General features: G+C 42.3%; 1 protein-coding gene across 1 annotated transcript in view; it reads right to left on the bottom strand.

The window, feature by feature from the left end:
* Positions 1–26545, bottom strand: part of LOC111958140 (hemicentin-1-like) — a 76307-nt gene that overhangs the window by 47672 nt on the left and 2090 nt on the right. The window contains exons 2-19 of the mRNA XM_023979324.2: positions 24510–24580; positions 24015–24173; positions 20085–20207; positions 7655–7826; positions 7273–7379; positions 7041–7161; positions 6695–6958; positions 6451–6595; positions 5233–5354; positions 4718–4990; positions 4083–4224; positions 3636–3763; positions 2742–2855; positions 2441–2599; positions 2040–2234; positions 849–944; positions 545–672; positions 309–453 (exon numbers count right to left, since the gene is read on the bottom strand). Of these exons, the coding sequence (XP_023835092.1) occupies positions 309–453; positions 545–672; positions 849–944; positions 2040–2234; positions 2441–2599; positions 2742–2855; positions 3636–3763; positions 4083–4224; positions 4718–4990; positions 5233–5354; positions 6451–6595; positions 6695–6958; positions 7041–7161; positions 7273–7379; positions 7655–7826; positions 20085–20207; positions 24015–24173; positions 24510–24580 (2664 nt within the window). The remainder of the gene's footprint in view (positions 1–308; positions 454–544; positions 673–848; positions 945–2039; positions 2235–2440; positions 2600–2741; positions 2856–3635; positions 3764–4082; positions 4225–4717; positions 4991–5232; positions 5355–6450; positions 6596–6694; positions 6959–7040; positions 7162–7272; positions 7380–7654; positions 7827–20084; positions 20208–24014; positions 24174–24509; positions 24581–26545) is intronic.

Raw genomic sequence — 26545 nt, 5'->3', positions numbered from 1 at the left:
CAGCTGTCTACTGAGCATGGACAACAAGGGGAGCAGAATTATCACTGGATTTAGCTCAAATCATCATCATTGCAACTTGTTGATGAACCCTAATCTGTCATTATTGTCTATGGACAAAATGACTTCATCAAAGCATGCAGTATATGAAACACTCTCTCAACTATAACACCGCAGGGTGCTCAAGTTACAAGTTGCTCAATATGTTGTATTYCCATAGTAATAGTCAGCACATTCCTACGCTAATTAGATGGTCCATGACTATAGAGGATCTGCCCTTTGACCATTCTGTAAACCGTATCTCCTCTCACCGTGGACTTCCAGGCTGACTGATGTGTTGACCGACCCGGCTACGTTCACCGCAGTGCAAACATACATCCCAGCATCCTCTGGGAGTGCCCTCTCTATGTACAGGCTGCCATCGCTCCTCAGGAACTTCCTGCCACTCAGCTGCAGCTAGGGAACAGCAATGGATAATTTTAGGCAATGATAAACACACATTCTGAGAAGTAGTAATGTAGGATTATTCAGGACAGGTCATCCTCACTTGGTTTCCATTGTGGGTCCAGTGTCTCTCTGGCAGGGGTATTCCATCCAATAGCATGCAGGGTATGCTCAAGGACTGACCAATCCCAGTGGTGATGACTGGGGCACCATGTGCCAAAAGAGGGGGCTCTGTTGGACAAAACGGGAGGATATCATTACATGAGCAGACAGACCAAAATACAAAGCAGCAGCTGATCAAATAATGTAGGATCAAACTGAAACTATTATGGGGAGAGGCAGCAATGGATACTGGTGTTATCTATCAGCAGAGAAATGTAAGACTGAACACAAACACTAGTTCATACCCAGTCCACTGACACTGACTCTGGCCTCAGTCCTGATGGTTCCGAACTGATTCTTGGCCTCACAGACATACAGGCCTTCATCATCCAACCAGACATCTGTGGACAGATGCATAGTTACTCTGAGAATACTGTTATCATGATCAAATAAATACAGATTCCACTTATAGGATGGCATCTCCATGCAAACCTCAGTATGAGACAGGTTACGTGTGCAAGTAATGGAATTAAGAATAGACAAGTGCATACTAGCTAGAATCATTCTAAGATTTCATCAACTCTGTCTCAATCATCTCTTAGTTTATTTATAATGTCATTAGGATTCATAAAAAAATGTATCAATACAATTAGACACAATGTAGTATAGCTGCCTATATAACATGTCCTAAACAGTATATTTTACTTAGACCACATGATGACAAATGAAAACATGATTACATTCTAAATGGCTGATGTCAACTCATGTGAAGAGTAAACGGTGAAAACGAAGTTGTCCAATGCGTGTACTATAAGTAGCCTACATATCTGAGACATTAATAAAGAGACCACAGGACTCTCTTTCTTTAAACAATACCGGGTAAAGACAGAAACATCTGCTGCCATTTAAGACAATCAGATCAGCACATAGACACAGATGGGGCCAGTGATGGAATTCCACTTCGTCATGCAAATACTACTGTTTCTCCCTCCCCAACAAAAAAGAACCCAGCCTAGAAACATTTAGGATCTGAGCTGTGGATAGATATACCAACCACTCTCTCTCTTTCTTTCTTTCTCTCTCTCTCTCTCTCTCTTCTCTCTGTTTCTCCCTCCCTTCCTCCCTCTCTGACCAAGGCATGGTCCAAAATATATTATATCCACATTATACAGTTGAACTTCACTCACCCCTAACTTGACATTAAAGTCTCTGTCAATTCTCTAAGGCCCTCAAAGCGCCTCAGTTCCCCTCGCTGAGGGAGAAAGGGGAGACGCTCTATTCATTCAGCAGTGCCAGCTTTATCCTGACCTGAGGTGCTCCACCTCTTCTATGTTTATGAACCCAAAGAATGTCAGCCATGCCAGTCACCCACTTGGTGCCAATGGAGGGCTGTGGTCTCTTTGGTGCCTGCTGTTTTGGTAAGGAACTCACTATTGGGATAGTGGGATAGTGTAATAGTGTAAAGAAGAATAGTGAGAAAGGGACATAAGACTCACCCTGGATCAGGAGATGTCCTGTTTCTAGTTGCACCGTGCCACCGCTGCTGTATGCTTCAGAGATGATCGCTCTACCATCCTTTAGACGCCAGGTAACTGTAGGCAAGGGGAAACCACGGGCTACACAGGGCAGCGTGACATTCTCCCCCACATCCACTGTCATGTCAACTGGGGTTTCTGAGAATAGAGGGGCCGCTGTGGAAGAAAGAGTGGGAGATCAACGTGAAGTTCTCTATAATCAAATACAGTGTATAAAAAGGACATAGAACTACTCTGTTCAAAATACATCAATATTCTGTATTACACCTGCTTGGTTTAGATAAAGGATGAAATGTCTTACCATTATTACTGGTTATCTGAAAGTGGCATTAATTCAGTAAGCCTAAAATGGCTGCCCTCACCTCCGACCTCCAGGAACACAGTAGCAGACGAGGTTCCAGCAGGGTTACTGGCCACACAGCTGTACTCCCCAGCATCCATCTCCTGCACCCCTCGGATCTGCAGCGTCCCGTGATGCACGTCCTGCTCAGCAAAAGGAACTGAGCTCACCTGTAGATCACCTGAGAAATGACAAGAAAAGGACACACAGACAAATACCGACCTAATGAATGTCATTTATCATAACAGATTAAACAAGTGATTAGATATAATCCTATCTAGTGTACTATTGGCAACGTATCCCGCAAGTGATCAGTGTTTTACCTTTGGACCATTTGACCAGAGGAAGAGGAACTCCGGTGGCTCGGCACTCCAGAGTCGCATCACCTCCAACTGCCACCATCACAACCTGTTTCACCACCCAGATACTTGGTTCCTCTGTATGGAGGAAGGGTGAACCAAGATAAAGCTTAAATAATAAACATGATCAAAACGTTTTGTATTATCTACTAAATCGTCAGATGTGCTCACAATGCTATAAGTGATCAGAATAGCAAATTATTGTGAATTGAATTCAGTCAATTGGGCAGCGGCCCAGACAGGAGGTAAAAATAGAAGTATCGCTGTCTGACATTTCACACGCTTTGTACGTCTGCAGAGACGTGACAGGGACAAGCTCTACAGGAGCCCAGAGAGAGACAGCTGAAAGGATGTGATGATGTATCCTGCCAGAGCCAGCTTCATGGTGTCTTGACAGATCAGTGTTGTTCAAAATGACACTCCCAGACAAAAGTGAGTATTATACAAGCACACACCARGGAGAAGCTGCCATGGTCCATCAGTGCTGTGCCCTCTGTCAAGCAGTCAATAACAGCAAAGCTAAAAATACATCCTGAGGACTGTCAACCCTGCCAACACAGGGAAGCTATAACCCACTGTGAAAGACGGGGAAATATGCCACTGTCAATCTAAGCTCTCCTCACAGCTAGATAGCATAGCCCAAACACGATGGATCAGGTAGACATTAATTCAAACAGCACTCAACAAAAGTTCTCACAGAAACCATTCAAAAGTGAGCCTACTCTGAACTGAAAATATATGCGTGGGGTAAAAGTGGTAAAGAACTAGTCTTGAAATGGAAAGCCCACATCATAGCCTTTATAGTGCTATCTCACTAAACCTATAATAGGACTGGAACTGATAGACATCTCTACCCACCTGCATAATTGAGAGACACAGTCTGAGTGGCGGTTCCAGCCTCGTTGGTTGCCAGGCAGGTGTAGTTCCCAGCATCCTCGGGGAGGGCATCTCTGATTGTTAGACCTCCATGGTTGGATATACTCATCCTGTATTATGTAAGACAGACATCAGTCATGGGAATTCATTTTAATTGATTTAGATGATTACAAATACAGGTGTCTTGGTGAAATTCATCACTAGATGTCCAAGTATGTCCAATCTCTTTTGAAAATGTATTTATTGGCAGCCATATCACGTAAATTGACCAAAAATCTGGAATAATATAGTTTGTGGTTAGCTGTAACTGTAAAATGAAGCAAACAAGATGTGACATTTGTATATTCATGGTAGGCTGTTAAAATAGAATCAAACAACTCTCTGCAGCTGCTGTYGTGTAGGTGTTGAGTGGGCTAAGAGTTCCTTTACCTTGGCCGATTAGTGAGGAACATGTTTCCATGACTCCAGAAGAGCTGCGGAGCGGGGGAGCCGGTCGCTGTGCAGACGAGGCGGACCTCAGACCCCCTGGAGAAGGCTTGTCTCTGGGGTCTGACTACCACAGAAGGGGCCTCTGCAGAGAGACAGAGAGGATCCATAGGAAAGAGCTGATGACTCATGTCCCAGTCATGTTTGAATGAGTAATCATTTCTTACAGGCAGATCATGGCTAAGCAGTGGTAAACCTCTGCTAGTCTGGGGGCAGAGCGTGATTGACCAGGAGGGCCTGACATCATGATCACAGCGGATCACAGTCAGAGACATGTTTCAGATTTGTTTGTCCTTTGCAAACGCATTACAAGCATCTGAGTCCATGCCCATCATAGAAGCTGCAATTTTCGACTTGCATCAATTGGACTGATTTGAAACATGTTCTGACTGGGAGCGTTTTTGGAGAAGTGGATAAAAAATGTATCAATATAATTAGATGGGGCCAGTCATGCTACTAAGGCAGTAATGGAAAGCAGATGCCAGAGGCCTGGAGGAGGTATGGAGGATGCCCTGGTGTGTTTAGTGTTTAAGCAGATGATCGGTACAGTGTGGTTGGAGTGCGGTGAGCTACAGTACCTGGGACGAGCAGCCACACTGTGACTCGGCTGTCTCCGTTGGCATTGGTGGCCACACATTGGTACTGTCCGGCATCCTGGGGCTGCACCTCATTGATCTCCAGGAAGGAGTTGGGCAGGACCCTGACCCTCCCGGAGTGGGCCAAGATAGTGAGGCCTGCCCGCTGCCAAGTCAGGTTGTGGCGCATGGAGCCTTCCACCTGGCAGGCYATCACAGCCACAGCCCCCACAGTAGAGCTCACGTTCAGTGGGGCCTTCAGCACCGGAGGAGGCTCTGTCTCATGGAAAACACAGTCAACACAGTGAGACAAACAACACACTACGAGCAGGGACAAAACAGTTAATTTTACTGTCAATTGAATCATTTGGAATTACATGTTTTGTTTCAAAGTGGTATCAGCAATATATAAATAAGATAAGTATTTTGGAAAGCTTTAACTAGCTACTACAGTACTGTAAGTGATCTGTGTGTGTGTGTGTGTGTGTGTGTGTGTGTGTGTGTGTGTTCTGACATACCTCTCACGGTCAGCTGTGTGAGCGCTCGTCCCAGTCCTGCGCTGCTCTGAGCGATGCACTCGTACGGACCCTCATCCTCACCTGAGGCATGTGGAATTTCCCAAAATGCTTTGCCAGAGAACCTGAGACACATGAACAGTTCGCTGGCAGGTGAGTGATGATTGGAACATGATACTGTCTTACACCATTGACAAATTAGCCTCTCTGGCACAGACACACAGCGAATACCTCTCGTCAGAGGTCGGCATTATTTCATGTATGTAATTCAAAACAGAGTGTCAGAACAGAGGGAGAAAGAAATAATCCTTTGTTAATTTTCCAAGATGACACAATCGAATGCGTAATGTACACAAAATCTACTGTGTATACCCGTCTCCTGATTGATGCAGCAATAAAAGGCAACCGAGTCTATCGGCAATAATGTCTTGCAGAGCTGGTAACTGCAAACAGTGCACTGTGTCATACATACCCCATGACCTAATTAGCTGTTTTACAGTGGGTATTGAGTGCATATGGCTATTCCATCCAAAAGGAGGGCAAGTCAAGTGTTATAGTGTGTTATAGTGTGTTATAGTGTGTTCATAGTGTGTTATAGTGTGTTCATAGTGTGTTATAGTGTGTTATAGTGTGTTCATAGTGTGTTATAGTGTGTTCATAGTGTGTTATTTAACATTTAACATTTAAGTCATTTAGCAGACGCTCTTATCCAGAGCGACTTACAAATTGGTGCATTCACCTTATGATATCCAGTGGAACAACCACTTTACAATAGTGTTATAGTGTGGCATAGTGTGTTCATAGTGTGTTATGTGTGGCATAGTGTGTTCATAGGGTGTTATAGTGTGTTATAGTGTGTCATAGTGTGTTATAGTGTGCCATAGTGTGTCATAGTGTGTTCATATGTGTTGTGCATAGTGTGTTTATAGTGTGTTATAGTGTGTTATAGTGTGTTATAGTGTGCCATAGTGTGTCATAGTGTGTTATATTGTGTTCATAGTGTGTGTTATAGTGTGTTATAGTGTGTGTTATAGTGTGTTTATAGTGTGTTTACAGTGTGTTATAGTGTGTTTATAGTGTGTTATAGTGTGTTATAGTGTGTTATATTGTGTTCATAGTGTGTTATAGTGTGTTATAGTGTGTTATAGTGTGTTATAGTGTGTTATAGTGTGTTATAGTGTGTTATAGTGTGTTCAACAAACAGAACAGACGGAGACTCACTGGAACAACTTCTCCTCCCCAATAGCAACTCCACTCCTGGTGAACCTCAGCCTATAGGGAACGTCGCTCTCTACCGAACAGCCAATCATAGCGGGCTGCATATAAAAGCCGTTCACCACCTTGGGCATGCTCACCGCTGGGGGATCTTTGTCATGACAAAAAAGAGAGGAGGGAAGAGGTCACACAAAGGACTAGGTCTGTCTTGGAGACACTAGGGAGGAGACTGAGGAGAGGGATCTCTTACATGGGATGATGTTTGTATAGGAGACACTGGACAACCTCTGGAAGCGGTATCCTTCCTCATCCTTCCCTGTCACCTTGAGGAAGAAGCTTTGGGAAGGAGTGCGAAATTCTGGGACACTCCAGAGTCCTTGGCTGCCCCTGTCAGAGGGCAGAGGCACGGGGAGGGTGCGTAAGGAGCGTCCTGAACCTGAAACTAACTCCATGTGAGTCAGCTGACCTGGGTGCTTCAGTCCTGTACATTTCAGCAACACATGGGCTGGAACTCCTTTGGAAGGGGAGGGGAGCGAAATGTTATTCAATGCAATCACGTATACATACAAAGATATAAAATTGCATGCACACATTACCTTTGATGGGTCTCTCCCTGGTATGGTTGAACTCAGACACTGGTATACTGGAGAACCCAGCCCGGAAGTCCAGATTGCTGACCCCTGTAACTCTCAGAGTGTGGCGGCCACCGCAGCCCACCTGGACATAGACAGGACATTCAGTTGTTGTATTTTGTCTCAGAGGTGACTAAAGCAGTTATCTCATTCTCAATGCAGGATGATCACGTCAGGAGGATCTACTGTACAGTACCTTCAGAGTCCAGGCTCCAGGTCGGGGGAACTTCAGGTTGACAACACGGGCAGAGTTTGGGATATTCAGCAGCTCTGTGAGGCCCTGCTCCACTCTAACAGTGTGACCTAGGCAATTGAGACATAACAATATAATTTCAAAATTTTAAATAACATTAATGTTCAGCAACATGGATATCACAGGAGGTTGGTGGCACCTTAATCGGGGAGAACAGGCTCATGGTTATGGCTGGAGTGGAATCCACAAGCTCCTTTCCAGCCATGATTATGAGCCGTCCTCCCCTCAGCATTCTCCACTGATGGATATATAGTATTATTCTCAAGTATTGACAAAGTTATTTGCTATCTATACAGCGAAAATAGATAATGAAAGCATGATGTACCAAGGGGATCCCTGAGCTCGATCTGAGGGGCTGGCCCACTAAGTGACACAGTGACCTCCTTCAGGCTGGGGTCAAAGGGCACCTCCCAGTGGTTCTCCTGAGCGCTGTCATGATTGGAGGAGAGCAGGTGAACCTTCAGGGCCTGCACTGTCTCCTCCACCCACTTCAAGACCTGGCAGGAGAGAAGACTTAATCTCAGCAAGATAGCAGCACACCCCACACAGCACACAGCTAGAGGACAGACTAGACAGGGGTGGTCTGGGACTTAGACTAGACTATATAGATAGACTTTCTAGCAAAGACCTCTACTAGAAACCCAATTAGAGGGAAAGGACAGGAAGGATGTGCATGTGACCTCTCTCTGATTCTGAAACTGTCTGCTTCAACACTGCAAGCTGGTCTTTGAACCATCTTATGTCTCAAAGGGATCTTCCAKAAACGAAAGGAAWGTAAAACAGCTCAACTGTCAAAAAGATAACATACAGTTTTCTGCACTCTTAAGCATGAATTCCCAAGAGGAGTTTCTCTCACAGTGGAAGGTAGCACACTGTCTGACAGAAAGGGCAATGCTTCTGCACACCTCTTTTAATGAATCAGGGCATTGGTTCCCTGGTCCTGAGATCTATTCCAGATTATTAACAGGTCCAATGGGCAGGATCAATTTAGGCTATATATGGCTGAACTTTTTTACTGTCTGTCAAATTGGCAGGGTTGGGTATATTCCTTTCTGAATGTAATCCATTACAGTTACTAGTTACATGCCCAAAATTTTTTATCAGTAACTGTTGGATTACCCAAACTCAGTCATATAATCTCATTATTTTCAGTTACTTTTAGATTTATTTCCCCTTAAGAGGTGCAGGTTAGAAGCTGACACAGCCACAAAGTCATAAAATCTGATTTTAAACCTAACCCTCACCTTAACCCTAACCACAATGCTAACCCTAATGCCTAACCCTAACCTTAAATTAAGACCAAAAAGCCTCACTCAGTTCTGCTTCAAGGACAAGACTCATCCCAATAAACGTCAACCTGCTTAAGAGGCATTAGAAGAAGACAAAAATGTATATTACATCTATTGCAGGATAAATCAATGTTAAATCAAATTGTGTGTGCATTTTAGGTTAGGGGCTTACTTACGAGCCCCTAACCAACAATGCAGTTTAAATAAATAAAAATGTGAATAAGAATATAAATAAAAGTAACGAGTAATTAAAGAGCAGCAGTAAATTAACAATAGCGAGACTATATACAGGAGGTACTGGTACAGAGTCAATATGCGGGGGCACCAGTTAGTAGGTAGAGTTATTAAAGTGACTATGCATAGATGATAATAACAGAGTAGCAGCGGTGTAAAAGGGGGGGAAATGCAAATAGTCTGGGTAGCCATTTGATTAGATGTTCAGAAGTCTTATGGCTTGGGGTAGAAGCTGTTTAGAAGCCTCTTGGACCTAGACTTGGCGCTTTTAGGGCATTCCTCTGATGCCGCCTGGTACAGGTCCTGGATAGCAGGAAGCTTGGCCCCAGTGATGTACTGGGCCGTACGCACTACCCTCTGTAGTGCCTTGCGGTCGGAGGCCGAGCAGTTGCCATACCAGGCAGTGATGCAACCAGTCAGGATGCTCTTGATGGTGCAGCTGTAGAAGCTTTTGAGGATCTGAGGACCCATGCCAAGTCTCCTAATGGGGAATAGGTTTTGTCGTGCCCTCCTCACGACTGTCTTGGTGTGCTTGGACCATGGTAGTTTGTTGGTGATGTGGACACCAAGGTACTTGAAGCTCTCAACCTGCTCCACTACAGCCCCGTCGATGAGAATGGGGGCATGCTCGGTCCTCTTTTTCCTGTAGTCCACAATCATCTCATTGGTGTTGATCATGTTGAGGGAGAGGTTGTTTTCCTGGCACCACACGACCAGGTCTCTGACCTCCGCCCTATAGGCTGTCTCGTCATTGTCGGTGATCAGGCCTACCACTGTTGTGTCATCCGCAAACTTAATGATGGTGTTGGAGATGTGCCTGGCCGTGCAGTCATGAGTGAACAGGGAGTACAGGAGGGGACTAAGTATGCACCCCTGAGGGGCCCCTGTGTTGAGGATCAGCGTGGCAGATGTGTTGTTACCTACCCTTAACACCTGGGGGCGGCCTGTCAGGAAGTCCAGGATCCAGTTGCAGAGGGAGGTGTTTAGTCCCAGGGTCCTTAGCTTATTGATGAGCTTTGACGGCACTATGGTGTTGAACGTTGAGCTGTAGTCAATGAAAAGCATTCTCACATAGGTGTTCCTTTTGTCCAGGTGAGAAAGGCAGTGTGGAATGCAATAGAGATTGCACCAACTGTGGATCTGTTGGGGCGGTATGAAAATTGGAGTGGGTCTAGGGTTTCTGGGATAATGGTGTTGATGTGAGCCATGACCAGCCTTTCAAAGCACTTCATGGCTACAGACGTGAGTGCTACGGGTCAGTAGTCATTTAGGCAGGTTACCTTAGTGTTACAGTTTACATAGCTGTACATAAATGGACGTTGCATTTTACTTAATGGGTTGGTGTTTGCAGGCTTCACTGCTTTCTACTACAGATAATAATATGATTAGGCTATATCTTTACATAAAAAACATCAACAGTCAGTCATATTTTCAGTTATTCCAATTAATATAATACCCCTTCAAAAATAGAACTTAGAAATATGGAAATATAGATTAGTCAAATTGTTTTACCTGAGTATAACCCCAAAACTATGGAATAATTAGCCTACTCTGTTGTTTATGATGGAATGATTGAGCTCATTGCTTCGAGTTGAAAAATAAATGATTTGAGCACTCCCAAAAGTGGTATTTGCATGTGAAAAATGTATTGTTTACGTTTTTGTTGTACGTTTTGATATGTCGACTCCGACATTGCGCGTCCTAATATTTATATATTTCTTAATTCCATTCTATTACTTTTAGATGTGTGTGTATTGTTGTGAATTGTTAGATACTACTGCACTGTTGGAGATAGGAACAACCCGCATTTAGCTACACCGCAATAACATCTGCTAAATATGTGTATTGTGACGAATATAATTTGATTTGATAATTTGCAGCCGATTCTGTTGCAAAACGTTTCTTAAATGGAAGCAGACGGAAAGAAACGGGGAGGGACCTACCTGAATTTGTCCAATATAAACTCTCGTTTTGCTCTGTTTGCAGTCGCACCATTGGATGACATTGCTTGTACTGTAGTTTACAAAAGCCTATTCCTGCTCTTTTCCTGCGATCCATCAAACACATTATGTGTCATCATAGTGGTCTCTGATTTCTGGTCACACTTGCTCAGTCAGAACAAATTTAAAGCAGGCATTTTTTCAAAGCTAATTTGAATATCATTGAGAAAACAGAAAGGAGGCCAATATTTTTTTCGCCAACTTCATCAAAAAAAAATCCCGCAGACATCCTTTCTGAATTTTAAAGTCATTCTAGAAGTAATCATCTACTTTTTCAAATGTATATGTAATCTGATTTTTTTTGTAATCCATCAGGCTACATGTATTCTGTTACTCCCGAACGCTGCAAATTGGTTGGGTTTTAAATAGCGGACATGGTGTAACGGTTCTCTAGCTCTTCCTCCTCCTCGGACGAGGAGAGGAGAGAAGGATCGGTGGACCAATACGCAGCGAGGTATGATGACATAATGAATTTATTAAATAAAGACGAAACACGAAGAACACTTGAATAACTTACAAAATAAGAAAACGACGTAGACGAAACCTGAACATGGAACTTACATAAAGACACGAAAGAACTCACGAACAGGAATAGACTACATAAAACGAACAAACCGAAAACAGTCCCGTGTGGTGCACAGACACAGACACGGACGACAATCACCCACAAACAAACAGTGTGAAACGCCTACCTTTATATGGTTCTCAATCAGAGGAAAACGTCAAACACCTGTCCCTGATTGAGAACCATATAAGGCTAATTACCAACAACCTAAACATAGAAACACAAAACATAGAATGCCCACCCCAACTCACGCCCTGACCAACTAAACACATACAAAAATAACATAAAACAGGTCAGGAACGTGACACATGGCCTGAGAGGACTGGTCTGGTCTTGGGTTGATGCGATTGTGGAGGCTTCACTCTGATATGAGGGTCATTATCTTATTCTCAGAGAACAGATTAGCCAATGCCTGGCTTCCGCTGAGTCTGAAATAAGCCTGGGGAGCTTTATTACAATCAATTTCAGGAGTAATCATCACTGAGAATACTTTTCCCCTTGACTATTACTGTACAATATTTGACAGGTATAATTTCAATGTTGGATTATATACTCAACCCTCTAGGTGAAATCATGCTGGTGGTTAGGATTCAGAAGAAAAAACAATGTGTCCTTTCCCCATTACAGGAAAAGAAGAGAAGAACCCGTTGTATAACTGAATCTATTTTTTTCTGACCGGATCATCATTTTTTCCATCTTTCAAGTGCTTAACAAGCAACTGTGGTCTTGTATTTGTTTTGACCCCATAATCGCGAGTACAGACCTTATGGTTGCATTGTGTCTATAATAAAACAAACAGAAAACATTGCTTCAGTGGCCCCTCTGAGAAATGGGGCTTATTCAACACATCTTAATATATTTAGGAATAATGGAGAAGATTGGAGTGAGCAAAGCCGGCCCACTGGGTGCTGACAGCAGCTGGATCCTCTCTGAGTTTACAACTGGAAACAGCTGTAATTTCTGCCACATGTGCTGCCATCCCCAGCAGAGCAGGAAACTGCTATAGAGTGACCTACTGTACATCTGCCTCAAACCGGTGTATATTTCATCTCAAGCACCTAGGGAGATCTCCCCAAAGACTTACACACTAAAACATTAGGGTTCCTCAAGGGTTCTTTGGGATGGGTGATGGTTCTGTGGAAACCTAATGACTCAAATAACCCTTTGAGCTCATCAAAGGTTCTTTACAGCTCTTTTAGTGATAAGTAAAATGTACGGGAGGCAGCACATTTGAATATTTGGGGGTGTGGTTTATGCACAGCGCTTTTTGTGCAACCATGAGATCATTCCAGTTTATTTAATATGTTGTGTTATGCCATTATGAATTACATATGACTATGGCCAGTGATGGTGTCTTGTGAAAAACGAATGCATGGCCTTAAGTCAATTGAGAACAGTTGACTAAATCAGTCAGTGGTTTTCAATTCTCTCCTCAGGGGACCCCCAGCTGTTCCAGATGTAGAGCACTTGTTTCAACTTGTCAATTAACGCAATAATAACACCTATGAAAGTTTATCAATATAATTTGTCTGACCCGAATAAAAAAAGGATCTACACAGAACCTTTCAGATTGAGAAAAGGTTCTATAAAGAACCATAAAAAAAGAGTTGTAACCATAGCGGATCTGTTTTTTTTTGGTGTTACATAGAACCTTTTTTAATGGTTGTTTATAGAACCTTAGGAAAGGGTTCTTTGTAGCACCATACAGGTTCCGTTTAGAACCTTATGAGCATGGTTTTAATTGAACCTTCAAAAAAGCATTCTATATAGCACTAAAAAGGGTTTTGCTGTGGTTACAAGCCAAAGAACCCCTATCTGGTACAATTTAGAACCATTATTTGTTAGTGTGGGACATGGGGGACAGGGGAGACAGAGAGATAGAGCTGATGCTGTTTGGTCTGGCCAAGGTGTGCCTCGAGGAACATGCTGCGTTCTGCTGCTGCAACAGCCGCTCCCTGCCTGAGCCATGGGGAATACAGAGGATCTACGGGTCTTTGAAACCTCATCTGCCGTGTCTCGGCTGAACAGGCACGTGGTGTTGTGTCAGGAAGAAGCACCTCTGCTATTTTAGGACTAGAGCAAGGAGGGTGGCCAGAGGAAGGTCAGCTAAGGCTGAGGAGATACACTGTTCTTTTCATCTTCCAGCTAGGTTGTTTTCTACAGGGATTCCTCCTCCTCCTCATGCCCCTTTGAAACCCCCCCAGCAGACCGCTTGAATGTTTCTCCCATAGTGGTTGGGGAACCTATAGACCACAGCCCTCCTTGCACACAGGGGTCTCCCAACTCCGGCTCTGGGGTTAAGCCGCTACCACCATCACTGTGAGAGAGGAGACAGGGTGCCAGAAACTAGGCTATTAGGCCAAATCAGTCCCAGATGGACCCCCGTTCTCCTATTGGATGGGGACCTCAAAACACCTGCCTTGCCTTTCCCCCAGACAACAAGCAAGAGTCTACCACATCTGTCTTCCTGTTTCTGAGAGCAGGTCTAGACTACAGAGACTGGCTTTATTCACTAACATCAGGAACACGACAGAGGATACGGATTAAGTGGATTTAATTGATCTTTTAACAAAAACCCCTGTCCCTTTAACTCACTACTGGGCCCACCTGATGAGGAAACCATTGGGCCAATGTTACTAGTGTTCTTCTATGGAAAGAAGTCCAGCCACTTCAGTGAGGAGTGCGTGTGGAGTTGAAACACAGAGACACGAACATGCATTAGCCAGGCTGCTGACAAGGTGATCATAAACAGCCTAGAGTAGTTTATAGATGGACAGCAATAACCCATGAGCTCATGGTCGGCTCACGCAACAGAACAGACATCATCCATGCGCACGGATTAGAGCATAGATGAAACCTCCCAGAGCCCAGAAAGATTTCTCTTGGCCAGGTTCTCAGCCCTCTCACATCCCTCACACACTGAAAATTGAGGATGGCCTCCATGACCATTACGACCAGAATTCAAGTTTAATTCTTCGGKATATGTATCCCTTCCACGGGACGGTTGAGCTAACGTAGGCTAATGTGATTAGCATGAGGTTGTAAGTAACAAGAACATTTCCCAGGACATAGACATATCTGATATTGACAGAAAGGTTAAATTATTGTTCATCGAACGGCMCTGTTCAATTTACAGTAGCTATTACTGTGAAAGAATACCATGCTATTGTTTGAGGAGATTGCACAATTTTGAACATAAAAAGTTATTAATGAACAAATTAGGTATATTTGGGCAGTCTTGATACAACATTTTGAACAGAAATGCAATGCTTCATTGGATGAGTCTAAAACTTTGCACATACACTGCTGCCATCTAGTGGCCAAAATGTACATTGCACCTGGTCTGGAATAATACAATATGGCCTTTCTCTTGCATTTCAAAGACGATGGTACAAAAAAATACAAAAGAACGGTTGGTTTTGTATTATCTTTTACCATTAGTGCATTAGCATCGAATAGCCCCCGTGATATGCAACTTTTTAGGGAAGTTAAGAACCAATATACACAGGCAGTTAGGAAAGCTAAGGCTAGCTTTTTCAAACAGAAATTTGCATCCTGTAGTACAAACTCAAAAAAGTTCTGGGACACTGTAAAGTCCATGGAGAATAAGAGCACCTCCTCCCARCTGCCCACTGCAATGAGGCTAGGAAACACTGTCACTATTGATAAATCCACAATAATTGAGAATTTCAATAAGCATTTTTCTATGGCTGGCCATGCTTTCCACCTGGCTACCCCTACCCCGGTCAACAGACAATCTGGACCCTCTCTTTCTAAAATGATCTGCCAAAATTATTGCAACCCCTATTACTAGCCTGTTCAACCTCTCTTTCGTATCGTCTGAGATTCCCATAGATTGGAATGCTGCCGCGGTCATCCCCCTCTTCAAAGGGGGAGACACTCTAGACCCAAACTGCTACAGACCTATATCTATTCTACCCTGCCTATCTAAGGTCTTTGAAAGCCAAGTTGACAAACAGATTCCGATCATTTTGAATCTCACCGTACCTTCTCCGCTATGCAATCTGGTTTCAGAGCTGGTCATGGGTGCACCTCAGCCACGCTCAAGGTCCTAAACGATATCATAACCGCCATCGATAAGAGACATTACTGTGCAGCCGTATTCATTGACCTGGCTAAGGCTTTCGACTCTGTCAATCACAACATTCTTATTGGCAGACTCAACAGCCTTGGTTTCTCAAATGATTGCCTCGCTTGGTTCACCAACTACTTCTCCGATAGAGTTCAGTATGTCAAATTGGGGGGCCTGTTGTCCGGACCTCTGGCAGTCTCTATGGGGGTGCCACAGGGTTCAATTCTCTGGCCGACTCTCTTCTCTGTATACATCAATGATGTCGCTCTCGCTGCTGGTGATTCTTTGATCCACCTCTACGCAGACGACACCATTCTGTATACCTCTGGCCCTTCGTTGGACACTGTGTTAACTAACCTCCAGATGAGCTTCAATGCCATACAACTCTCCTTCCGTGGCCTCCAACTGCTCATTTAGTAAAACTAAATGCATGCTATTCAACCGATAACTGCCCGCACCTGCCCGCCCGTCCAGCATCACTACTCTGGACGGTTCTGACTTAGAATATGTGGACAACTACAAATACCTAGGTGTCTGGTTAGACTGTATACTCTCCTTCCAGACTCACATTAAACATCTCCAATCCAAAATCTAATCTAGAATCGGCTTTCTATTTCGTAACAAAGCATCCTTCTCTCATGCTGCCAAACATACCCTCGTAAAACTGACCATCCTACCGATCCTCGACTTCGGCGATGTAATTTACAAAATAGCCTCCAACACTCTACTCAACAAATTGGATGCCGTTTTGTCACCAAAGCCCCATATATTACCCACCACTGCTACCTGTATGCTCTCGTTGGCTGGCCCTCGCTTCATATTCGTCGCCAAACCCACTGGCTCCAGGTCATCTATAAGTCTTTGCTAGGTAAAGCCCCGCCTTATCTCAGCTCACTGGTCACCATAGCAGCACCCACCCGTAGCACGCGCTCCAGCAGGTATATCTCACCGGTCACCCCGAAAGCCAATTCTTCCTTTGGCCGCCTCTCCTTCTAGTGCCAATGACTAGAACGAACTGCAAAAAATCTCTGAAGCTGGAGACTCTTACCTCCCTCACTAGCTTTAAGCACCAGCTGTCAGAGCAGCTCACAGATTACTGCAACTGTACATAGCTCATCTGTAAATAACACATCCAATCTACCTCATCCCCATACTGTATTTATGTATTTATTTTGCTCCTTTGCACCCCAGTATCTCAACTTGCACATTCATCTTCTGCACATCCTACCATTCTAGTGTTTAATTGCTATATTGTAATTACTTCGCCACCATGGTCTATTTATAGCCTTGCCTCTCTTATCCTACCTCATTTGAACATGCTGTATATAGATTTTTCTACTGTATTATTGATTGTATGTTTGTTTATTCCATGTGTATCTCTGTGTTGTTGTATGTGTCGAACTGCTTTGCTTTATCTTGGCCAGGTCGCAGTTGCAAATGAGAACTTGTTCTCAACTAGCCAACCTGGTTAAATAAAGGTGAAATAATCGTTTTTATTTTTTAAACCAGATCTATTGTGTGTTATTCTCCTACATTCCTTCCACATTTCCACAAACTTCAATGTGTTTCCTTTCAAATGGTACCAAGAATATGCATATCCTTGCTTCAGGGCCTGAGCTACAGGCAGTTAGATTTGGGTATGTAATTGTAGGCAAAAATGGGAAAAAAGAGGCATATCCTTAAGAGGTTTTAAACAGCGCATTAGTGTTATTTTTCTGCCCGAGGGCTTGCTGACAGATTGCTCCAGTGATTACAACAAGTTAAGTATTAAGAGTTTAAGGAGTGTCACACACAAGGTTTCACAATGAGCTGTTGTGTGTGGATTTGGAGCCAGCTCAAGAGGGCAGCTGTGTTGGAAAGAAAGAGGGAAGCCATGACAGATCATATCCTGGTATTAGAGAGTAAAATAAGCAGTCTGTTTTCTTTCCACATCTCTGCCGAGACCACAAAAGATTGTGTATATTTGATTTGGCCACACTTTATTAAACTAATATTAAGAGGGGAGATTTTAGTTAGATTTGAGGTATGCAGTTTCCAAGGATTAAAGGATTTAAATTAATTCAGTAATACCATGCCACCCAGGAGTACTGTACATCTGAAATAGGATTGTAGTTCTGTTGATCCATGCTAAATGAGTGGAGAGCTTGTCAATTAGCATAACATTTGAAAGGTGAGAGTGGTCACTTTAAAACATGTAAAGGCAATCCACACTCTGGCCCACGATGAGAGGACTGGTTTCTGTTGGTGGTGTGAATGTGGTCCCTCAGCTCTTCATTATTAACCATTATACTGTTACACAGCTATGCCCTGCAATGTGGATCTGACATTCAAACACTCCTCAATGAACTGTGGAGGTTATGAAGTGTTAATAGAACCAGATCCCACACACATACATACACGCACCATACATACATACACATKAATACATAAAGACCGACATGATTTGAAAGAAAGACAGAAACACATAAAAACACACATAGAGAGCTGGGTTCAGGGGTTCAGTGGGCCACCTTCCAGTGAACAGTAATACTTGGCTCAAGTGTAGAGCTGCCATCTCCTCAGCCCAGCCATCTCCTCTGATGACATGCAGGATACCAGTGTCTCTCCCAAAGGAAACTCTGTCTTGTTTTAAGTTTGACTGCGAGTTATTGAGCTCCGTTGACTTAGGTTTCCAAGATTTGTGGTTCAGTTACATGCTGAGATAAAGTAATCACTCACCACTCTTATATAGTTCCTGGTACGATTAATATGCACTACAAAAATATTTTATGTGTGTCAATAAAATACACTATGATTACATGTATGAGTGATATTGGGTTCATTTCGCTATTCTTTCGACTGCTTTTACATATAAAATATTCTCCATACACCATGTGTTCATTTGAACCCGCCTGCATTTTTTAAACAGATGTCCTGAAGAGACTAAAAACCTATAATTCTTACAGAAAAATCTCACTTATGGTTGACCATTGACTCAGCACACCCTCATGAGTGTGATTGAAAAAATATACAGTACCAGTCAAAAGTTTSGACACACCTACTCATTCAAGATTTTTTTGAATTTTTACTATTTTCTACATTGTAGAATAATAGTGAAGACATCAAAATTATGAAATAACACATATGGAATCATGTAGTAACCAAAAAAGTGTTAAACAAATCAAAAATATATTTTATATTTGAGATTCTTCAAAGTAGCCACCCATTGCCTTGATGACAGCTTTGCACACTCTTGGCATTCTCTCAACAACCAGCTTCATGAGTAGTCACCTGGAATGCATTTCAATAAAAGTTAATTTGTGGAATTCTTTCCTTCTTAATGTGTTTGAGCCAATCAGTTGTGTTGTGACAAGGTGGGGTGGTATCCAGAAGATTGCCCTATTTGGTAAAAGACCAAGTCCATATTATGGCAAGAGCAGCTCAAATAAGCAAAGAGAAATGACAGTCCATCATTACTATAAGACATGAGGTCAGTCAATTTGAAAATGTCAAGAACTTGTCAAGAACTGAATGTCAAGAACTGAAAGATTCTTCAAGTGCAGTCGCAAAAACCATCAAGTGCTATGATGAAACTGGCTCTCATGGGGACTGCCACAGGAAAGGAAGAATCAGAGTTACCTCCGCTGCAGGGATAAGTTCATTAGAGTTACCAGCCTCAGAAATTGCTGCCCAAATAAATGCTTTACAGAGTTCACGTAACACATCTTAACATCAACTGTTCAGAGGAGACTGCATGAATCTGGCCTTCATGGTCGAATTGCTACAAGAAACCACTACTAAAGGACATCAATAAGAAAAGAGATTGGGCCAAGAAACATGAGCAATGGACATTAGACCGGGGAAATATGTCCTTTGGTTTGATGAGTCCAAATCTGAGATTTTTGGTTCAACCGCATTGTCTTTGTGAGATGCAGAATAGGTGAACGGATTATCTCTGCATGTGTGAGTTCCCACCGTGAAGCATGGAGGAGGAGGTGTGATGGTGTGGGGTGCTTTGCTGGTGACACTGTCTGTGATTTATTTAGAATTCAAGGCCCACTTAACCAGCATGGCTACCACAGCATGCTGCAGCGATACGCCATCCCATCTGGGTTGCGCTTCGTGGAACTTTCATTTGTTTTTCAACAGGACAATGACACAACACACCTCCAGGCTGTGTAAGGGCTATTTGACAAAGAAGGAAAGCGATGGAGTGCTGAATCAGATGACCTGGCCTCCACAATCACCTGACCTCAATTGAGATGTTTGGGATGAGTTGGACCGCAAGTGAAGGAAAAGCAGCCAACAAGTGCTCAGCATAAGTGGGAAAAGCATTCCAGGGAAGCTGGTTGAGAGTGCAAAGCTGTAATCAAGGCAAAGGGTTGCTACTTTGAAGAATCTAAAATCTAAAATATATTTTGATTTGTTTAACACTTTTTTTGGTTACTACATATGTTTCATATGTTTTATAGTCTTGATGTCTTCACTATTATTCTACAATGTAGAATGTAGAATGTTGAATGTGTAGGTGTGTCCAAACTTTTGACTGGTACTGTAGTATAAAGAGGTTTGAACTCTCCTCTTCTGATTCTCACCTCATTGACCTGCTGCTTGTCCAGGTGGAAGATCTGTCCAGAACTTGTGGCAGCGATCTCCTCATAGGCTCTATACCCAGGCTGAGAGCGGTCTCCACAGTCCCCAGTCAGCACAAACACAACCTGGGTGCACACAGAAGACAGCGGTGGATGGTTATTACTACTGAACTTYCATGAGAATATTGTTATCATACATTGCCATCACACTCTAAAAAATGCTGGGTTAAAAACAACTTAATTTGGGTTTTTTGGTAACCCACTGCTGAGTAAATATTGGACGGAACACATCCTGGGTTATTTTGACTGAGCTAGTTGGGCTGTGTGATTACCCAAACATGGGTTAATTTAACCATCATTTGGGTATTTTCCACATTCTTCTAGAATATTATAATAAGGATCTGCCACCTTGTTGTACCCCAGCAATGGGATTTTTATAGGATTTTATTGAACTCGTACACTTCTGTAAGAGACTGTACGTTATTTATAATGAGGGGTGCCTGGAGAAAATTGGACCTCTCTGAAATATAAATGGATGGCCCTACATTCAGTAAAATATATTTTAACCCGACCCTCCTTGAACACTTACAAAAATAGCATAGAGTATGCCAATCGTTTACCCTCACTCCTAGGACAGACAAGGGTTTCCCAAAAGCATCGTAGCACTAAGATCATCTTAATTCCATTGACACTAAATGGACGGAAGACTATCTTAGTGCTACAATGTTTTTTGGGAAACCTAGCCCAGAGCGTTAGATATCCACTTTTAGAAACTGTTCTTCGTTTTGTAAGCATTACATGGCAGAGTAGCCAGAAGGTTGTGGATACGGAGATCTTAGGGGACAAGGGTATGGGTGAAAAGATATCATTACAATAAAAACACTGCATGAATCTATCATGTTATTAGCGATCCAAGGGAAAAAAATATTTTATAAACGCATTTCATGCAATTCTGTCATTTTACATGACCGGAGACAAGTAGAATATTTTTTAATACCAAAACAGAACATGACAATGAATGAGCGCATGCTGCAGCACCACAGACATTTTGACTTCTATACAGGCTATTGTTAAAAAAGAGGATAGTCTAACTTTGAAACAGTGCTAAAGTTGTCTATCAACTCTAAAAATTGAGAGCAACAGAACCAGTTACAACTGAAGTAACTGATCATCAATTAATTCAAGAAAAAGCAATTTGTTGTTTAACACAGCAGCCGTGTATCATCAGGTACTGTAGGCCTATATGCCATTGTAACTTTTTTGTAATGTATTATTTTTTATTCCATGATATTGCTGTTATAAAATAGATTTGTGTTGACATTGATTAGGGCATGGGAATATAAGAGCATCTGCTAGGCTAAATTAACAAACTAGGCATGCATAGCTCACTGCATGATCCTCAAACCAAAGACTGGCCAAACTCGTGTATCTGAAAGTTAATTCAAAGGCACTGTAGAATGACTGTATAGTCTAATAAGGCATTTTCTGATTCATTATTATTTAATTCTAAGTAATTAATTWAATTTTATACAGCCTTAATGCAACATTTATAGGCATGTTTTTGAAGTGCTGTTGTTGATATGTTGCTGACATGCTGAGTGTTCCTGCCAGCCTGTAGCGTGTCATAAATGCTTCACAATTGATTTCTTAAATGGCAATCTATAGCCTTGAAATAATAATAATAATATAGCCTAAATAATTCAGTTCCGTTCCTTCTTAGGCTACCTGGCTTGCTCCTGACTCATTTAGAGTTAGTATGTTGTTAAATAGCCTGTTGAAATGTCGAACGTCAATTGTGTAGTGACAAAATCACACATTACTTCCAAAGTAAAGTACATTTTTTGTCTTCTTGGCTACAAAAGGCTGTAGCGCAGCCTCTGAATGTCATAGAGGCAAACCAAAGATATATCATATGCATCGGAATCACGTGTTTACCTGGCATTTTTACAGCTTGTTTCTAGCTTAAAGCATTGCGGACTAAAATGTTGCTATTTTTTWAAATCTTAAACTAACAAGGGGTAGGCCTATGCTTTTATACATTTTCTTTAACAAAGACCACAATACCCTCACATTACCCCTCAATTTGAGCCCTGGTTTTAACTTAACACACCAAGCTCTTTACTGACACTGAGATATTTATGGAGTGCATGGAGACTGAAGGAATTGGTTGACAAAATCTATGGATAGTAGACTATAATTTTGTCTGTCAAACAGGTAGGCCTACCTCTTATTTCTTGAATAGGACCAAATAGGGTACAGCCCTCTTGTTGTTAGTAGCCTAAAGTCTAATTAAAATTAAGATTGTTTAAATGAATTAGACCTTCTCAAATTAGCCTACTTTCAGCACCCATTCGCTGTCCATCTCCACGGCTGCCGCTTCATAGTAATGTAAATTATGTAAATTACTTGAATATGGCTAATTGGGAGGTCAATAACTCTTATAAATAATTTCATTACGGACAATGAAACATCAATAAAATCAATTATAGCAGTAGCAAGCTTACTTCCGGTCCTCCTTTTCATATTCGTGCTCTCCCTCTTAAACTGAACAGGAAAGTAGAAGGCCTATTCCACACGTAAAGCATATATTTAGCATTATTGGGACAAATAAAACATTATTTTCTGAAGTAACCTTTGACTCACCTCCTGAAGTGCCACCGTACATAGCACAGTCATTGGTTAGGCAACACAAAAGGGTTTACATCAGCAAGTTGATTTGTAACGTCTAGCAGTGTGTAATGCAGTGTAGCCTATTTTTATATACATCATCCCAGCAGCGTAAAAACTCGGGAAGGAAGTACATTCTTTTAGAAAATAACTTTGCCCTGCGCTTCTCCGTGCATGCTCTTCTTATAGTTTACCTATGGATCATATTATTGTGACCACACTAGACAAACACTATTGCGCGATGAGCAGAAAATCAGGGATGAGGGGCATCATCGGGCACACATTAGATACTATAATAAGCAACACATTTTCACACCGTGACCAATACGACATTTCATTAATTGCAAATTACATGACCCTCTCCTGGACTAAATAAAAAAAATACTAAATTCTCCCCCTGACTGAAATGTAAAAAGCTTGACCCTCCCCCATTTTCATTCGGGTAACAATTGTGTACATTTAAACTGCTCCATAAGTCTCACTGAAGCAAAAAAAATGCCAATGTTCAACCTTAGCACATGATAATTATACAACAATGAACAGGAATTACAATGAACAGGAATTACATTTACTCTCATGGGTGACTAAAAAGAACTATATGAAAGCCCCGCTCCTACTAAACTACACCTCCAGTGTTCTAATCTGACCTGCTGGGTCATATCTCAATATCCCAGCACCAATAACTCAACAACCTAACCTTGCTCTTTTTAATCCTTAAGAGTCTATTGACGCACCCGTGCATCAATCTAAGTAACATAATAAAAAAATCCCCATCAAAATCTGTCAGTTTAAGGTAGCATCTGCGGGGGAAGGTGGCCGAGCTACAGCGGTGTTCGTCAGACCATGAGACATACCAAAAATCGGTCTTCTCACAAAAACTCTATGGAAAGATGAGACTCTCAGGTGTTCTCTGTTTTGCTCTACAACCCCCACGAGAGTTACGGGACTCGTTTGAAGGTAACTCATCCAAATTCCTGGAAGTACGGAGGTAGTTTTGTGCCAACAAAAATAAGGGGTTAAATATGTGTCAAAAAAACAAAAATAATTCTATCTCCTAGATATAGGACAGACACTTCAAAACCTTATTTCTAAAATTATTTTTTTCTACAGTCTTTTCAGCCATTTATTAATGTGTTATTTAATGCATTTCTATGGGGCTAGACTTTTAAAGGTTAAAGAAAACAACCCAACTAAGTGACCCAACGCCTGCAACCTAGCAGTTGGGTCAACCAAACAACCCAGCATTTTCTAGAGTGCAATCATTACCTGTGACTGTCGGAGCTGCACCAGCTGCAGTACGTCCCGTTTGAGGCGGTAGTCTTTGGCTCTGGCGTCAGTGAACACGTAGATAAAGGAGCCTGGAAGGGACACCTCCAGAGCCTTCTTTATGGCTCCTATACTCATCTCTGGACAGTCTCCACCTCCCTGAGAGAAGACAAGACACAGACCATTGATCCAACGCCATCACTGAGGGCCTCAATAGGAACAGGAAATGCATCACTATGCATAGTCTAAAGACCTGTGCTGTGTAGCCTAACCATAATCCTATTTAGTTTAGAAACGTATACTGTATTGACTGTAGAGACAATTGGCGTCATATTCTAAGCAGTCGGCATATCTACATATCCTGTATATCCTATAACCTTCCTGGTCTACAGATTGATATAATGTATGTTAAGCCTATCATATGGAGTCTGGCGGATGTTCTGGCAGAGATGGTATAGCTATAACGTTGTATCAGGCTTTGGTTCTGGTACACACTTGGACAAACAGCTCCTGCAGATCCTGCTGGAACTTCTTTGGGTCAGTGGTGATGGACACAGGGCCAATGTCTAGGAGAAAACATAATGTGGATGTTATTAACAGATCATTAAAAAGCTAAGTTAGTTGCACTGAAAAATTATATGGTGCTTGATGATCTACTATGAAAACTACAGGTCTTTCCTATTTTGTTATTTAGCTCTTGGAACATAATAMAAATGGGGAAAGGATGTTGTAGTTGCCACATTGAGTAATTAAAGTCCTCAGTCATCCATGATTTCTGGAGTTAAAAGCTAAATGGAGGTACTACTAATTTCAACAGCAGTTCATGCTGCTCAAATCCAATAAAAATGGTATTTGTCACATGCGCTGAATACAACTGGTGTAGACTTCACCTTGAAATGCTTGCTTACGAGCTCTTCCAAACAATGCACAGAAATAAAATACTAACACGAGGAATAAAATACACAAGAATGAAGCTATATACAGGGAGTACCAGTACCAGATCAATGTGCTTGGGTATGAGGTATTTGAGGAAGATATGTACAAGAAGGCAGGGTAAAGTGACTAGGCATCAGGATAGATAATAATAACATTAAAATAAAGAACAGATGTCACGCCCTGACCTTAGAGAGACGTTTTATTTCTCTATTTGGTTAGGTCAGGGTGTGATGTGGGGTGGGCATTCTATGTTTTGTGTTTCTGTGTGTTTGGCCGAGTGTGGTTCCCAATCATAGGCAGTTGTCTATCGTTGTCTCTGATTGGGAATCATACTTAGGCAGCCTGTTTTGCTACCTTAGTTGTGGGTAGTTGTCTTTGTTAGTGGCCTGTGTAGCCCTAGTCAGCTTCACGTTCGTTTTTGTTGTTTCTTGTTTTGTTGGTGACATTTATAATAAAGGAAAATGTACGCTTACCACTGCACCTTGGTCCGGTCATTTCCCTGACGACGTTCGTGACAACAGAGTAGCAGCAGCAAATGATGAGTGTAAAAGTGTGTGTGTGTGAGTGTGTGTGTGTGTGTGTGTGTGTGTGTGTGTAATGTGTATGTATGTGTGTTTGTGTTGGAGTATCAATGTAGTGTGTGTGAGTGACTGTGTATATGGTTTACGTAGGGTCAGTGCAAGATAGAATCATTGCAGATAGTTCGGGAACCATTAATTTACTATTTAGCACTGGCTATTTAACAGTTTTATGGCTTGGGGGTAGAAGATGTCTCAAAGCCTGTTGGTCTGAGAGGCAATGCTCAGGTACCATTTGCCGGACGGTAGCAGAGTGAACAGTCTATGGCTTTGGTGGCTGTAGTTTTAGGAAATGTTTCGAGCCTTCTTCTGACACCACCTGACATAAAGGTCCTGGATGGCAGGGAGCTCAGTAATGTATTGGGCTGTCCGCACCAGCCTCTGTAGCGCTTTGCGGTCAAGGGCGATGCATTTGCCATACCAAACGGTGATGCAACCAGTCAAGATGCTCTTGATGGTGCAGCTATAGAACTTTTTGAGGATCTGAGGGCCTATGCCAGAAATAATGGCCGTAGTCCCCTAAATCATTACTGGTGGACAATTAAGTATCACATACAGTACATGCTAGATGCTATATTATAAACTGAGTGGTTTGAGCCCTGAATGCTGATTTGCTGAAAGCCATGGTATACCACAGCTATGACCAAATATGAATTTACGTTAATTACGTTGTTAACCAGTGTATAACAGCAATAAGGTACCCCRGGGGTTTGTGGTATATGGCTAATATACCACGGCTAACAGCTGTATCCAGGCACTCCGCGTTGTGTCGTGCTTAAGAACAGCCCTTAGCCATGGTATATTGGCCATATACATTACATTTACATTTACATTTAAGTCATTTAGCAGACGCTCTTATCCAGAGCGACTTACAAATTGGTGATTCACCTTATGATATCCAGTGGAACAACACTTTACAATAGTGCATCTAACTCTTTTAAGGGGGGGTTAGAAGGATTACTTTATCCTATCCTAGGTATTCCTTAAAGAGGTGGGGTTTCAGGTGTCTCCGGAAGG

The sequence above is a fragment of the Salvelinus sp. IW2-2015 genome, linkage group LG33 (assembly GCF_002910315.2).
Source record: "Salvelinus sp. IW2-2015 linkage group LG33, ASM291031v2, whole genome shotgun sequence".
Taxonomy (NCBI): Eukaryota; Metazoa; Chordata; class Actinopteri; order Salmoniformes; family Salmonidae; genus Salvelinus; species Salvelinus sp. IW2-2015.
Note: the sequence above shows the minus strand (reverse complement) of the source record. Positions and strands in the feature narration are given on the sequence as shown.